Source organism: Sporobolomyces salmoneus, assembly GCF_050403485.1.
Source record: "Sporobolomyces salmoneus JCM6883 DNA, S_salmoneus_JCM6883_v1_ctg83, whole genome shotgun sequence".
Taxonomy (NCBI): Eukaryota; Fungi; Basidiomycota; class Microbotryomycetes; order Sporidiobolales; family Sporidiobolaceae; genus Sporobolomyces; species Sporobolomyces salmoneus.
In genome coordinates, this window is record NW_027481080.1 from 50,131 (window position 1) to 62,249 (window position 12,119).

General features: G+C 52.9%; 5 protein-coding genes across 5 annotated transcripts; 2 read left to right on the plus strand and 3 right to left on the minus strand.

Annotated features, from left to right (window-relative positions):
- Positions 1-337: 337 nt before the first annotated feature.
- On the plus strand, positions 338-1,102 carry JCM6883_005632 (uncharacterized protein; the record flags this gene model as incomplete). The annotated part of the gene is made up of 5 exons (XM_076635108.1): positions 338-538; positions 607-656; positions 720-742; positions 805-895; positions 964-1,102. The coding sequence occupies 5 exons, from the start codon at positions 338-340 to the stop codon at positions 1,100-1,102; spliced, it is 504 nt and encodes a 167-aa protein (XP_076484920.1).
- A 938-nt stretch (positions 1,103-2,040) lies between these two features.
- On the plus strand, positions 2,041-7,168 carry KCS1 (inositol polyphosphate kinase KCS1; the record flags this gene model as incomplete). Its single annotated transcript, XM_076635109.1, has 4 exons — positions 2,041-2,070; positions 2,343-4,499; positions 4,577-6,109; positions 6,176-7,168. 4 exons carry the CDS (start codon positions 2,041-2,043, stop codon positions 7,166-7,168), a joined length of 4,713 nt encoding a protein of 1,570 aa, XP_076484921.1.
- A 932-nt stretch (positions 7,169-8,100) lies between these two features.
- JCM6883_005634 (uncharacterized protein) lies at positions 8,101-8,964 on the minus strand (the record flags this gene model as incomplete). The annotated part of the gene is made up of 4 exons (XM_076635110.1): positions 8,101-8,148; positions 8,217-8,635; positions 8,698-8,837; positions 8,924-8,964. The coding sequence occupies 4 exons, from the start codon at positions 8,962-8,964 to the stop codon at positions 8,101-8,103; spliced, it is 648 nt and encodes a 215-aa protein (XP_076484922.1).
- A 1,012-nt stretch (positions 8,965-9,976) lies between these two features.
- On the minus strand, positions 9,977-11,002 carry JCM6883_005635 (uncharacterized protein; the record flags this gene model as incomplete). The annotated part of the gene is made up of 4 exons (XM_076635111.1): positions 9,977-10,099; positions 10,162-10,442; positions 10,542-10,657; positions 10,737-11,002. The coding sequence occupies 4 exons, from the start codon at positions 11,000-11,002 to the stop codon at positions 9,977-9,979; spliced, it is 786 nt and encodes a 261-aa protein (XP_076484923.1).
- Positions 11,003-11,372: 370 nt separating this feature from the next.
- Positions 11,373-11,868, minus strand: JCM6883_005636 (uncharacterized protein; the record flags this gene model as incomplete). Its single annotated transcript, XM_076635112.1, has 4 exons — positions 11,373-11,378; positions 11,446-11,515; positions 11,581-11,621; positions 11,695-11,868. Coding segments are annotated over 4 exons (291 nt in total), but the record flags the coding sequence as incomplete, so codon positions are not given.
- Positions 11,869-12,119: the final 251 nt, after the last annotated feature.

A 12,119-nucleotide genomic window follows, 5' to 3' on the forward strand; every position in this document is an offset into this window, starting at 1 on the left:
GATCATGAACATAACTCTCACTCCCCACACTCTTTGTAGCTCGAATGGATCATTACTCTAGACATTCTATTGAGAGCGGATGGGACGAAGAGCTGCTCTGTCCGGCTCTTAGAATGACGGTGAAACGAGCGCAGAAGATGACTTTCATTTTTTCTTGTCTTCGCCTGTTCGGCGGAAGGACGCTTCTTCGCTAGACGATAGCTCTCTCATCGCCGTCAGCAGCTAGATACGGTCAACGGAGCGCCGATTCCGCTCAAACAACCTCACGCGACCTGAATCTCTCGACTAACCTTTCTCTTCCGACTTCATCACCTTCGTCTCTCGATCCCGTTCGGCGATGGCATACCAACCACCAGCCGATGTCTCCCGACTCTCTCCTCCGGAAATCGACCTATTCCGCTCTTTAACGACGCACCAGAAAGTTCTCATTGCCCAGGGCGCATATGCGAAGGGTAGCACGGATTTCGAGGGCGTTTCGAGCCTCCTGAGAGGGCATGTGTTGCTCAAAGACGTTGCGGAGGACTGGTATGATCCCAGGGTGAGTTCGAGAGGAGATTCTGAGACGGAAAGAAATGGGAATTGATGAAGATGGTCTGAGTTGAGTAGAGGCTAGCTGCGTGTTATACAGTGTTGTCAAAGGTTCTTAGACTGGACTCGTGAGTAGGGGCAGCTCCCATCACATTATGCGATTTACTAACGTCGTTTTTCCTCGTTTCTAGTTCGAAACCTCTCGCACCACAAGGTGAGTCACACTTTGCTGCTTCCTACTACGATCCACTGGATTCAACGTCCTCTTTGCTGTAGCTCCCCAACTGCGAGACTTGGCGCACACGTATTACATGGAAAGAGTTCACGAATTGTATTCCGAAATGCAACTTTGTCAAGATCAATTCCGGTACGCTGCTTCTCTCTGCGTTCTTTTCCTTGCTGGTAATACTGACCACAGTTTTGACTGCACTAAAGTATCGGAATGGCCGAGATCGAAGAGATCAAGCAAGGTCAACACGACTGGAAGTTTCACGAACCGGGAAGGACGAAACCGCCTGGAACGAGTCCTGTAGCGCAAGGACTGGGAGATCTGCCACCACTACCGGGAATGTGAGCAGTCAGTTGAGGAAATCAGAGGACCGGAAGCAGTTCCGCAGCGTAGCGGTTTCAACTGAGGTGAGTTTGCTCGATGAAGGAGAGTCGACGTGCTTCCAAGCGGAGTCGTTGCTGACGCTCTGATCAACCCTAGATCTAGATAGCGCACGAATATATCGCTTCAGCTGGCCTGACTCTCATTCACCACTCGACACCCTCACACAGCCAAACCGGAATGCCGAACGCAGCAAAAGGCATACAGCAACAGACCTCTTCGAACAGCGACGCGCCGGCCCTCCCACTCATTACGCAGACGTTAGCGGACTAGGATAAGGCAACTCAGATGTTCGGCAACTCATCCTCTCGTACAACCAGACTCTGTGTTTAACGCGACGTGACTTTGCGTGCGTCGAACCGAGACGAGATAGGAATTGACAAAGGCAACGATCTACGGGACAAGGACAAGAGCGAATGAGTAGAAACGTTTGCGGAAAGGAAAACAACGTGCGTTCTTTAGTCTGTCCTTGATTCCGGTTACGGCGGCCGAATCGTCGAGTTAGAGGTCTGTTCGACGTTGAGTTCTAGCTTCTCTTGGAGTGTCGAACGTTGCTTGTCTTTGAGTGAGCTTCGCGCGGAACCTGGGAAGCGAGGGAAAATAAAGAAGATGAGCGTGCGATTTTTTGCGTCCGGGATCGTTCATATCATACTATACTGTACCTATCGTCGACAATCTCAAGTACAGCAGAATTTGTCGAAGAGATGAAGACCGGAAAGAACGATCGAGCGGCCTCTTCTTCTCTCAACACTGCAACTCTCCTCGAAACGCTATACTTTGCCTTGCGATATCTCATACTGCACCTTGTCATCAACTCGAACCTATACAATCAGCACAAGCTTGAACAGCGAGATCCAGAGATAGAACGTTCAGAAGAAGGAAGGAAGGGGAAGTGGAACAAGATGGAGTCAGACAACCCGCATACGAACGAGGTACGTTCTCCTAGTCTCCCTGAGTGCTCTATGACTGTCTACACTACTCTCCGAATCGTCCTCGAGAGGTGGCGTGTTGAAGAAGGAATCACCTCCTCCCCCTCTTTCTCCCCCTCATCTATCGAAACTCTCTGTAGCACGTCACAGTCACTGTTTTAGTCCTCGTACCATAACCTCACTACATTCGTGTCCTCCGAGGCTGAGCCGCGATCGAGTCTTCGAGAAATTCGCACTAAATTAACCTTATCCCGCTTTCCCTCGTACGTCAACAGGAAGCAACCTTATCTTCTCCTCCGATCCCCTCGACGAGTAGAGAACAACTCCCAGCTCGTCGCCCGCCTCTACCGCTCAATCTCCCTTCGACATTTTCGAGTTCTTCTTCGATTGAACCCGTTTCTCCCTCTGCTTTCCTCCCTTCTGCTTCTAAGCCACCTCGACATCCTTCACCTCATGCCAACAACTCTCCTGTCGCTCCCTCTTCAAACAACGGATTGAATTTCGAATCTACTCGTTCTCGACACAGCCCATCGGATACGATTCTTCGACCGGTCCCAGTCCCTGGAGGAGGAGCAGAGTCTCGTAGTTCGTCATATCATTCGTCAGGCGGTCAAAGTGGTGGTGGAGGAGGGGGCAATGGATCGGCCGGAATGGGAAGAAAAGCGAGTGTCAGTTTGCAGCTGTTCAAAGAGACGACGCGGAGTACGGGCATGAATGGCACGTTACCGACTACGGAAGAAGGAGCAGGAGGAACGAGTACAGAAGGGAGAAGGCACGTCTTGGCGAGTCCGAGCAAGAGTAGGAACGTTTCGGGGAACAGTTACAAAGGAAAAGAACGGGAAACGCTCTCACAGCAGCAGCCGCCTTCGACGAGTACGAGCCGAACAGACAGAGACAGGGCACTCGAACGTCTATACAGCGACGCATCGACGATCAAGTACATTTCGCCGCTCGTTTCTCCCGATGCAGTCACTCCTGGAATTCACGCCCCGATTCCTCGACCTCATCATCCTCCTTCCTCTTCTTCTTCTCGACCTTCCTCTCGACCTCCATCTCGACTCGGCAATTCCTCTTCGCCAGCTCATTCGCATTCCTCTCAGATTACAAGCCCGACGAAAAGCTCGTATCGAGATAATCACCCTTCTCACCCTCCGCTGCATTCTCAGACTTCTTCTTCTTACTTCGGTCAATCCCACCATCAACATCCATTCCCGAGCGGTCTCTCTTCGTCTCGACCTGCGAGTCCTCATTTGACCCCTTCCTTCTCTGCTTATTCTCCGAGTCCATCCCCTCGAACGACGATTTCGACACACTCCGCCTCGGTCGCTGCAAGTCCAGTTCCTGAACTCACGGCAGCACCAATACCGGGAACTCTTGCGACTGGAGTCGGGCTAGGAGAACCAGCTTTACCTTTGCCCGTCTCGACGGAATGGACGACTTCGCCCGTTGACGAACGAGATGAAGACGAACTTGAAGCCCACGTAAAAGGAGAACCGACTCTCTTACCTCGTCCAGTGGAAGAACCGACATCACTCGAGAAAGCTTTAGCAAGTTTGGAAATGAAAGACGATTCCCCGATTCTCTCCTCCTCGATTCCTTCTTCGACTCTCTCAGCTCCGACCTCACAAGCTTCCGCTCCATCTCACGCTCTCAAGCTGCTCTATTCCCCTCGACTCTCTTCACACGATCGATCCCCTCAATCTCATTCTCACCTGAAATCCCCCGCTCAATCAAATCCGAATTTCGCGGCGAAAGAATACGACCTACATTCCCTTCACGCTTCCGACGTCGAGATTGAAGACGACGATGAAGATGATGATCATGATGTGAAAGGGTTACAACCTCTCAGCAACTCGGTCGTCGTGTCGATCGCTGGTTCGAGGAGTCATTCTCGAGCAGGACATCGAAGGAGGGATCATTCGACGAGTCAAACACCACGATCTCGAACCACGGCGGACGATACGGACGATGAAGCGACAGGAGGAGGAGGGGGAGGAGATGCAGAGGAATACGATAGTTGGACGGGAAGTACGAGCAGCAGTGAAGATTGGAGTGAAACTTCTTCTTCGACCGAAGATGACGACGAGACCGAAGACGACGAATGGAGTACTTCGAGCGTGGGGAGATTGTCGTCGACGAGGAGAAACGAAGAGAGGAGAACGAGAGGAGGATCCCTCGATTCGATGGAAGATGATGGTGGAGGAGAAGAGGAAGAGTACGAAGTCGATGTTGGACCGCTGCAGGAGAGGTTGGATCAGAATGGAGGTGGAGAAGTTTCGATGAGGAGAGAAGCGGGGAGAGAAGACGATTGGAAAGGTCATTTGATCGGGAGTGACGGGAAAAGAAGTGGAACGATCCCTCTCGAACCTTATCGACATCAGGTCGGAGGTCACAATCATATCTTTAGGTTCTCCAAGAAAGCAGTCTGCAAGGTCCGTCTCTCTCTCTCTGCTTCTCCCGCGGTAAACGTAAACGAAAACTGATGCCCTCGCTTTTTTGGTTTCGACAGCCTTTGACCTCAAACGAGAATCAATTCTACGAAGCTGTCGAACGTTCCTCTCCTCGTCTCACTGGGTTCGCCCCGAAATACCTCGGTGTACTCAACGTGACTTATCGAAGAACGCCGGTCCCGCCAGAACACGTCGCCGATCAATCGACTCCAAACCCCGTCGACCCTTCTCCAACTTCGAACGCCGCTCCTATTCGTCGCATCTTCCGAGAGAAGCAAGGCAGTGGAGGGGAGGAGGTTCCCGAAGTCACCCTCGAACGAAACAAGCACATCATTCCAGACAGCATGATTTGGGAAGAAGGGAAAGGGTTGAGACGTTCGATTCGTGGGAAACGTGCGAGAAAAGGTGCGAAGAAGTTACCGGGGGAGAAATCGACAGATCAAGAGACGACTGGAGAAGCTTCACCGGGAGGAATCCTCTCATCTCCCGATTTCACTCCTTCCTCTTTCTCCCTCGGCGGTACCACAATCTCGACTCCGACTCAATTGAGCTCTGTCCCTACCTTCCCGCTCCTCTCCCCCAATCAGACAGTCATCCCTCCTACTCCGAACTCGACTCCTACCGACGCCGATCTCGCAAATATCGCTACTCGAGGTCGAGGTGCTTCTCCCGCCGATTTGTTCCCTCACTCGCTCCTTCATCGACATCTCTCTCCTCAACGCAACACTCCTTCTCCAGCCCCTTCGATCGCTTCCTCGTTCCGGAGTAACCCGAATGTCGGAGGAACGGGTTCAACGACGCTCAACACGAAATTGTGCGCTCAAGTTCTTCGTGAAGTCTTCAACTCTCCGAAACTACGACAACGGGACGAACGACGTGGGTGGAAGAGCGGTCGTAGGAGAGGCAAGAGAACGACGTTCAGCGCAGGGGATTTGATGGGTCACGAAGACGAGGGTGCGAAAACGGAGGGAGCGTCTCCCGGGACTTCACCGATCAAGAATCCGATGCTCGACCGCCTTCGACATCGACCTGGATTGAGGGAGAGTCACAGTGCCGTCGAACTCGGTGGAACGGCTTCGAAAGCGCCAGTCGAAACCGGAAACGAAATGGATTCGCAAGATGGAGAACAAGGCGCACCTCTTGGACGACGACTCACTGAACCTGATCTCGGCAGTCCTCGTCGACGGGATCGAGCTCGTAGTGCCGAAGTCGAAGGTGCCGACGACGACATGTTCGAGATGGACGATGTCGAAGACGTCGAGCGGACTATTCTCGTTGCCGACCCTTCGCCTTCAGCCGAGCCCGATCAAAGTCTACGCGATCAATCTCCTCACTCTCGCGCTACCCCGACGATTCAGGAGGAGGAGGGACCGAATCCGCAAGACGCTGCCGACCCCATCGCACCTCGTCAGGAGAACTTTATTCTCATGGAGGATCTCACGGGTAACCTGAAGAAACCTTGCGTACTCGATCTCAAGATGGGAACGCGGCAATACGGTATCCTCGCGACCGAGGCGAAGAAGAAGAGTCAGACGAAGAAATGTTCGAAAACGACGAGTCACGATCTCGGAGTTCGAATCTGCGGAATGCAGGTAAGCTCTCTATCTCTCTTTCCTTGTCCTATTCGCATCTGCTAATTGACTTTGTCTGCATTGTAGGTTTACAAAACTCCCGAAGATCGATACGTTTTCCAAGACAAATACTTTGGTCGTTCAGTCTCGATTGAAGATTTCCCTGACATCCTCGGCTCGTTCCTCGACGATGGAGAATCGATTCTCGCCTACCACATCCCTCATATCCTCAGTCAACTTTACCGCCTCGCTTCGATCGTCTACGGTCTCAATCGTTTCCGATTCTACGCCGCGAGTCTTCTCTTCATCTACGACGGCGATCCCGAAGTTCAAGCAGCGTATCGTAAGACTGTCCTCTCGCAAACCTCGAACCCGAGCCCCGTCTTGAAAGCCGTCTCTTCGAGCATGCCCGATCCTTCTCCCCTCCGGTCGATGACCCAAGCTTCCTCCCTCCATCGACACGACGAAGAGGACGAGAGACCGAAACCTCGCGCTCGTTCCGTCGATGCGAACGACGAATACGACTCGAACGAAGATCGAACAGGCGTGCGAACGAATGGCGGAGCTGGAGGAGGAGTCGGAGGAGGAAGAGCTCGAGAAGATCTCACTCGACCATCCCTCGAGAACGGCAAAAAGGAGTCTTCAGGTCGACATCGGCATCACCACCATCACCGTCGCTCTCGAAGCAAGAAGCACAAAGTTCACGGAGAAGTCACGATCCGATTAATCGATTTCGCTCACTGCACGACTGGAGACGACTTTGTTACTCCCGAAGAAGGCGCCGAACTCGAGCTCGAACCTGGAGAATTCGCTCCCGATGGGCGAGTCGTTGCTCGATTCCCTCCAACGCATCCGAATCAACCTGACCTCGGATTCCTTCTCGGTTTGCGAAGTCTCTGCGCCGCGCTCAAGCAGATCTGGACGGAGGAATGGGATAAAGGAAACCTTCCAGGGATGCAACGTCAATTGACCGGTATCGCAGGAGAAGGAGTTTGGAGTGAAATTTGGGGATTCGACGGTCCTGGTCTTCTCTGTGAAGGTTTGACTTCCGAGACTGCTTTCGAACTGTCCACAGCTTAGACCGTTGTTTTATTTCTCTTTTCTGGTTGTATACTTGTCTTCTTCTTTCCCTTCGATGTTGCAACAAGGTCTCACAACAACAAATACGGAATCTACAGAATTTCATGGAAGGGAGGAATAATTGGAGCTACACGACTTGGAGGATCCGAACCAATTTCTTGACTCCTTCGTCGCTTCGTTCCAACTCTCGAGACCTAAGAGAGTCGAGGGGAAGACGAAATGGGAAGCGGGAAAGCCGGAAGAAGCTATCGAAGTTGCTGTCGTGAAAGAGCGGGAATGTTTTGAGATTTGCTCGTGTTGACCTCTACGCAGTCAAGTGTGAGTCTCCCGCTCTCTCGACAGAGGACGCCGAGTGAGAACTCACGATGCCTTGAGATAATAACTAAGGAGAAACAGTTTTCTCTCCACACGAGCTGGATGTTTCGCTTTCGATTGTTTGCTAATGTCGGACCCACAGCGTCAGTAGCTATTCACTCCTCTATCAAGCGACTGACTGAAGCACTCACGAATGCACGTATGCTGCCAGAACCTCCTCGACTTCCTCGTCGCTTTGAGCTCTTCGCAGATACTTCGCCGTCGTCGTTTGCGTGAGTCCTCCCATTATTTCGCGTGGAGGAGGTCAGGAGTGAATGGTAGGTGAGTAAGAGAGTCCGTTCGGTGTGAGTGATCAACAGTGAATAAGCAGAACGGGGAAAAAGAAAATGCGGATCCCCTTCAAGTCGGGCTAATTCTCTCGCGAAAACTGGAGCTCGGACAGCTCGGACTAAAGAGAACGAGACGAATAGATTCAAGAGAGGGTCCGCCCGGTGCGAGATATCCGGGATCGAACGAGATGGAAATGAAACGGGAGGGAACGGGAGAGTGAACAAACTATCCTACGATATTACCGTCCGGATCGTAAATCGTTACTGCCGACAGTCGTCTGGACGTTGCTACGAAGACTGCGCAGCTGCATCGAGGCCGAAGCTGTCGATGGAGTTCTGTCGCGCTCCGGGAGAGATAAGTACGAGGTTCTTTCGCGAAGACCAAAAAAACACGAGGAGCTTACGTTGGAAGAACGGGTGCTCTCCACGCGGATCGGACGCCCCCGAAGCACCGGAGTTGATAACGGGGCTCTTGAGGGTCCCGCAACTGGGTAATCAAGACTCTCGACTGAAGAATGAGGCCCTGTCGACGATCGTCTCGAGAGACCGCCAGTCGGAGAGTTTTGTTCGCTCGAGGTCGTTCCACCAACGTTGTTTCCGTGCGGCATCGTCAGAATCGGAACAGGATTATGAGCAGGGTGAGGAGCGTGAGGGTGGTGGAGAACGGGGGCAGGGACGGCTTGAGGATGAGGCCGACGAACTCGATTATTGTAGTCCCCGTTGTCTTGGTCCTGAAGAGGTATCATATTTCCTCGTTCGCGACCTTTACGACGTGTGCGGATTTGGCTCATATAGAAACAGAAGCCGAGCCAGGCCCAGCTCACTGTATGAACGACAAAGTTGTCAGTGAAACGCAGTGACAAAGCTTGGAAGGTTCCGACCTACCGACAGCGCTGACAATCCACATGATGATTAAACCTTTCAGCGAAATTGGCCGGTCGGGATCGGTCGTGAAGTGCGGCGATTCCGTGCGTATCTTGAAGCCAGAGAGTATGGGGGCAAACACGCAAAGAATGATGATCCAGCTGTAAGGTGAAATCAGCATCAGCGCTCTCCTAGCAGAAGACTAGAGAAGGAGACTCACACTACACCGACAATACAGCTCACGCACTGTTCCTCTGATCTAGCCGAGGCGAAATATCCACCGGCCATGCACGAGAGCGGAGATCCTACAAAAGGAGCTGCCGCCAGAACGAATCCGATGGCGAGCCTGATCCACCTGTAGAGCGGCACCGACCTCCAAGGGCTACGATCATGTCGAGTGGAGCGCAGTTCTTCTGCCCGTCTTTCCCTATAATCGCTGTATTCGAGGAAATTTCTCCTTTGGGGAGACGACATCGTTTGTAAGGGCAGGAAAGGGAGAGAGAGAGAGGAGAACGACGCTTGGGGACAGAAGAGAATGAACGGACCTCGGAGAACAGGACGAACGAAGCACAGATGCCGAGCGAACTGAGCGTCGAATGAGAGGGAACGAGCCCGATCGGGATCCTGCAGGGCCTGAGGAAGCAGCGAGCCAAATCTAACGTACCGGTCGAGGGTCGAGTCAAGGATCAAACCTGTATGACCTCCTCGGCATCGTAAGCAGCTTCCTTGAACTCGGAGGGCCGGGTATCGCCAAATTGGGGAGAAATCGAAGTTGTCGAAGGCCAGAGGACAACGGTCGTTGGCACTTGCCGAGTAGCGGAAAGACCAACAGAAGCATGATTGGTTTTCTGATAATGCTCAGGTATCGCGAGGCGGTAGTACTGTACCCGGATGATGAGTCTTGATCGAGGACGTGATTCTTCGAAGCTCTCCCACCCGTCCTTGTTCCATTCCATTGGATGTCCGACTTGAGCCAGATCTTGTCATGGTAGGTACAACGAACTGGGATCAGTAATGGGTGTCCGGCTCGGGTCGAACGTCGACTTGATCAAGTGAGTAAGCTGCTTGTGTCCGTGGAGGCATTGATAGTAACAGCAAGCTGAACAGTATCGAGGCGTGTTGCTCGGTCGCAGTTGCGGTCGGTTGAAGCGAGCTGTCGAGAGATGAGGAGGACAGAGAGAGAGCGCTGTTCGAGAAACGAGTCGGTCGTTTCGTCAAGCTAGCTGATAAGCTACATGCAACGGAAGCTCCCGGTCAACTCCACTATCAGAGCAGTGCACTTCTGCTATAGAGACACGTTTCAAAACACCGACGAAGGCTGTCTAGCTTTTAGCAAAGCTACCAAGCTCAAAGCTTCCGCTGAATCCGTTTCCCTCGCTCCTTCATCCTTCAGTCCAGCTCCTGCAGTCAGGAAGAAGGAACGCTACCACACGGATACAAGAGAGTCAGCGCCAGAGCATACCGCGCACGGTGAGGGAGACGTACCAATTTCTGCGATTTTGAGCGTTTCGGCGGTTCAGCACCATCAATCGATTCCATTTGACTGTGATACTCTCCATCTCGCGAGTCATATAATCCGACTCTACTGACCTCGTGTCGAGGTGTCGTGGTCGGAAGGCCCTCTCGAGTTCCTTGCGAGCTCTGTTCACCGGTTCCAACCGTTTCATCTTCATCGTTCCCCTTGACAAGCCTGAACTCGGTCATGTCGCTCCTTTCACTCATTGGTGTGCCGGCGATGAATCTTCGGAAGATCAAGATCCAGGCAACTAAGTCAACAATCGAATCTTTGTCAATTGTCTCACGCAGTCGCTCCTGGAGTCTTTCGGACAGGGCGGTCTCGAGCGAAAAGGAGGAGGGTGACTCACCCACCAACGCGATACAGTAGAACCCAGCGAAAATCGCAGACACTGCCTCGTTCGAAAAGCCACCCAATTTGAGCGACCCAGATATCCCCAAAGCCGCAATCATTAAGAGATTCTCTCTGCCAGGGTTTGCTCCAGTCCCTCCGCACCGTCAGCTCGACGGTCAATTGCGGTGTGAAGGAAAGGAGGGAAACTGACACCGAAATCCAAACAAAACTCGTCCCATCTTCTACCTCTAATTCATCATCCCTATCCGCTCCTTCTTCCTCCTTCTCCCCAGGGTCGCTAGTTCTAGGCGGGTGTGGTAGTTTATCGAGTAGAATCGGAACGAGTATAGGACCCGCCAGAGGGAGAAGCGAGATGAATGCGATTGAACTCAATTGGAATCCTCTCCCTCCTCTTGCTCCTGACGCTGCAGTTGATGTGTCTTCGCGGAAGGAAAGGATTGAGGTTGTCGAGAACATTCGAGGTGAGAGAGACGGGAACCAGAGCGCGAGCAAAGAGCGCTCAGGGCGTGGTGAGATGATGTCCGAGGTGATCGTTCGGAGGAGATCAGAGCGTAAACGCCTTTGCCCGACGTTGCGAGGGAGAACGAGTACGATTAGAATGCGCGCGCAAACTGAGGAACGAAAGAGTTGTGATGAGCAATGGAAGAGGAAAGGTGTTTAGGGCAAAAAAGAACAGAACAAGAGAAGGAAAAAACACAAAATCAGCGAAGTTGGGACGATGGAAGGAAATGGGGGGAGAGGAGGATGGGGAAAAGTATAGTTCAGCAGAGTTAGATTTGCGGAAGGGATGGATTGGTAGCGATGCGGAGAGCGAGAAAAAACCCGTTTAGCACTGTAAAACGAGATTTAGGTCAATCTCTGTTTCGAAGACCGAAAGGGACGGGAAAAGAGAGGCTTACTGCGGGAGTATCGGATGCTCGGGTGTTGAGAATAAGTGCGACAATGAGACCGTATAGTCCGAGAACCTCACTGTTCGTGTCGAGGAATGTGAGACTAGCGAAACTTCGAAAGGAGAATGCAGAGAAAGTACTTACGCGAAGATGAGAATAAGAATCATTCCGACGAAGACTCGGGACTGTTAGTGACAAGTTCCATTTTATCAGTAAAGCCGACAGGAGCCAAAATTGATGAAATCGTTTCGAACTAACCTGTTGAGCGACACCTCGAACACCAGCATCTCCAACGATACCGATCGCGAATCCAGCCGACAATCCAGCGAGTCCGACCGAGAGTCCCGCACCGAGTTGAATGAACCCAGTGTAGAGCGCCATTGGGGATTTGAGATCACCCGAGATTAGTACCGAAACAACAAGACCGTAAATCTACCGAACGGAAGGAAACGTCAGGAACGATCTGGTGGGTGTAGAGGGGAAGGGGGGGGGGGGGGGGGGGGGGGTGGTGGGGGGGGGTGGGGGGGGGGGGGGTGGTGGGGGGGGGTGGTGGGGGGGGGGTGGGGCGGGGGGGGGGGGTGGGGGTGGTGGGGGGGGGGGGGGGGGGGGGTGGGGGGGGGGGGGGGTTGGGGTGGGGGGGGGGGGGGGTGTGGGGGGGGGGGGTGGGGGTGGGGGTGTGAGTG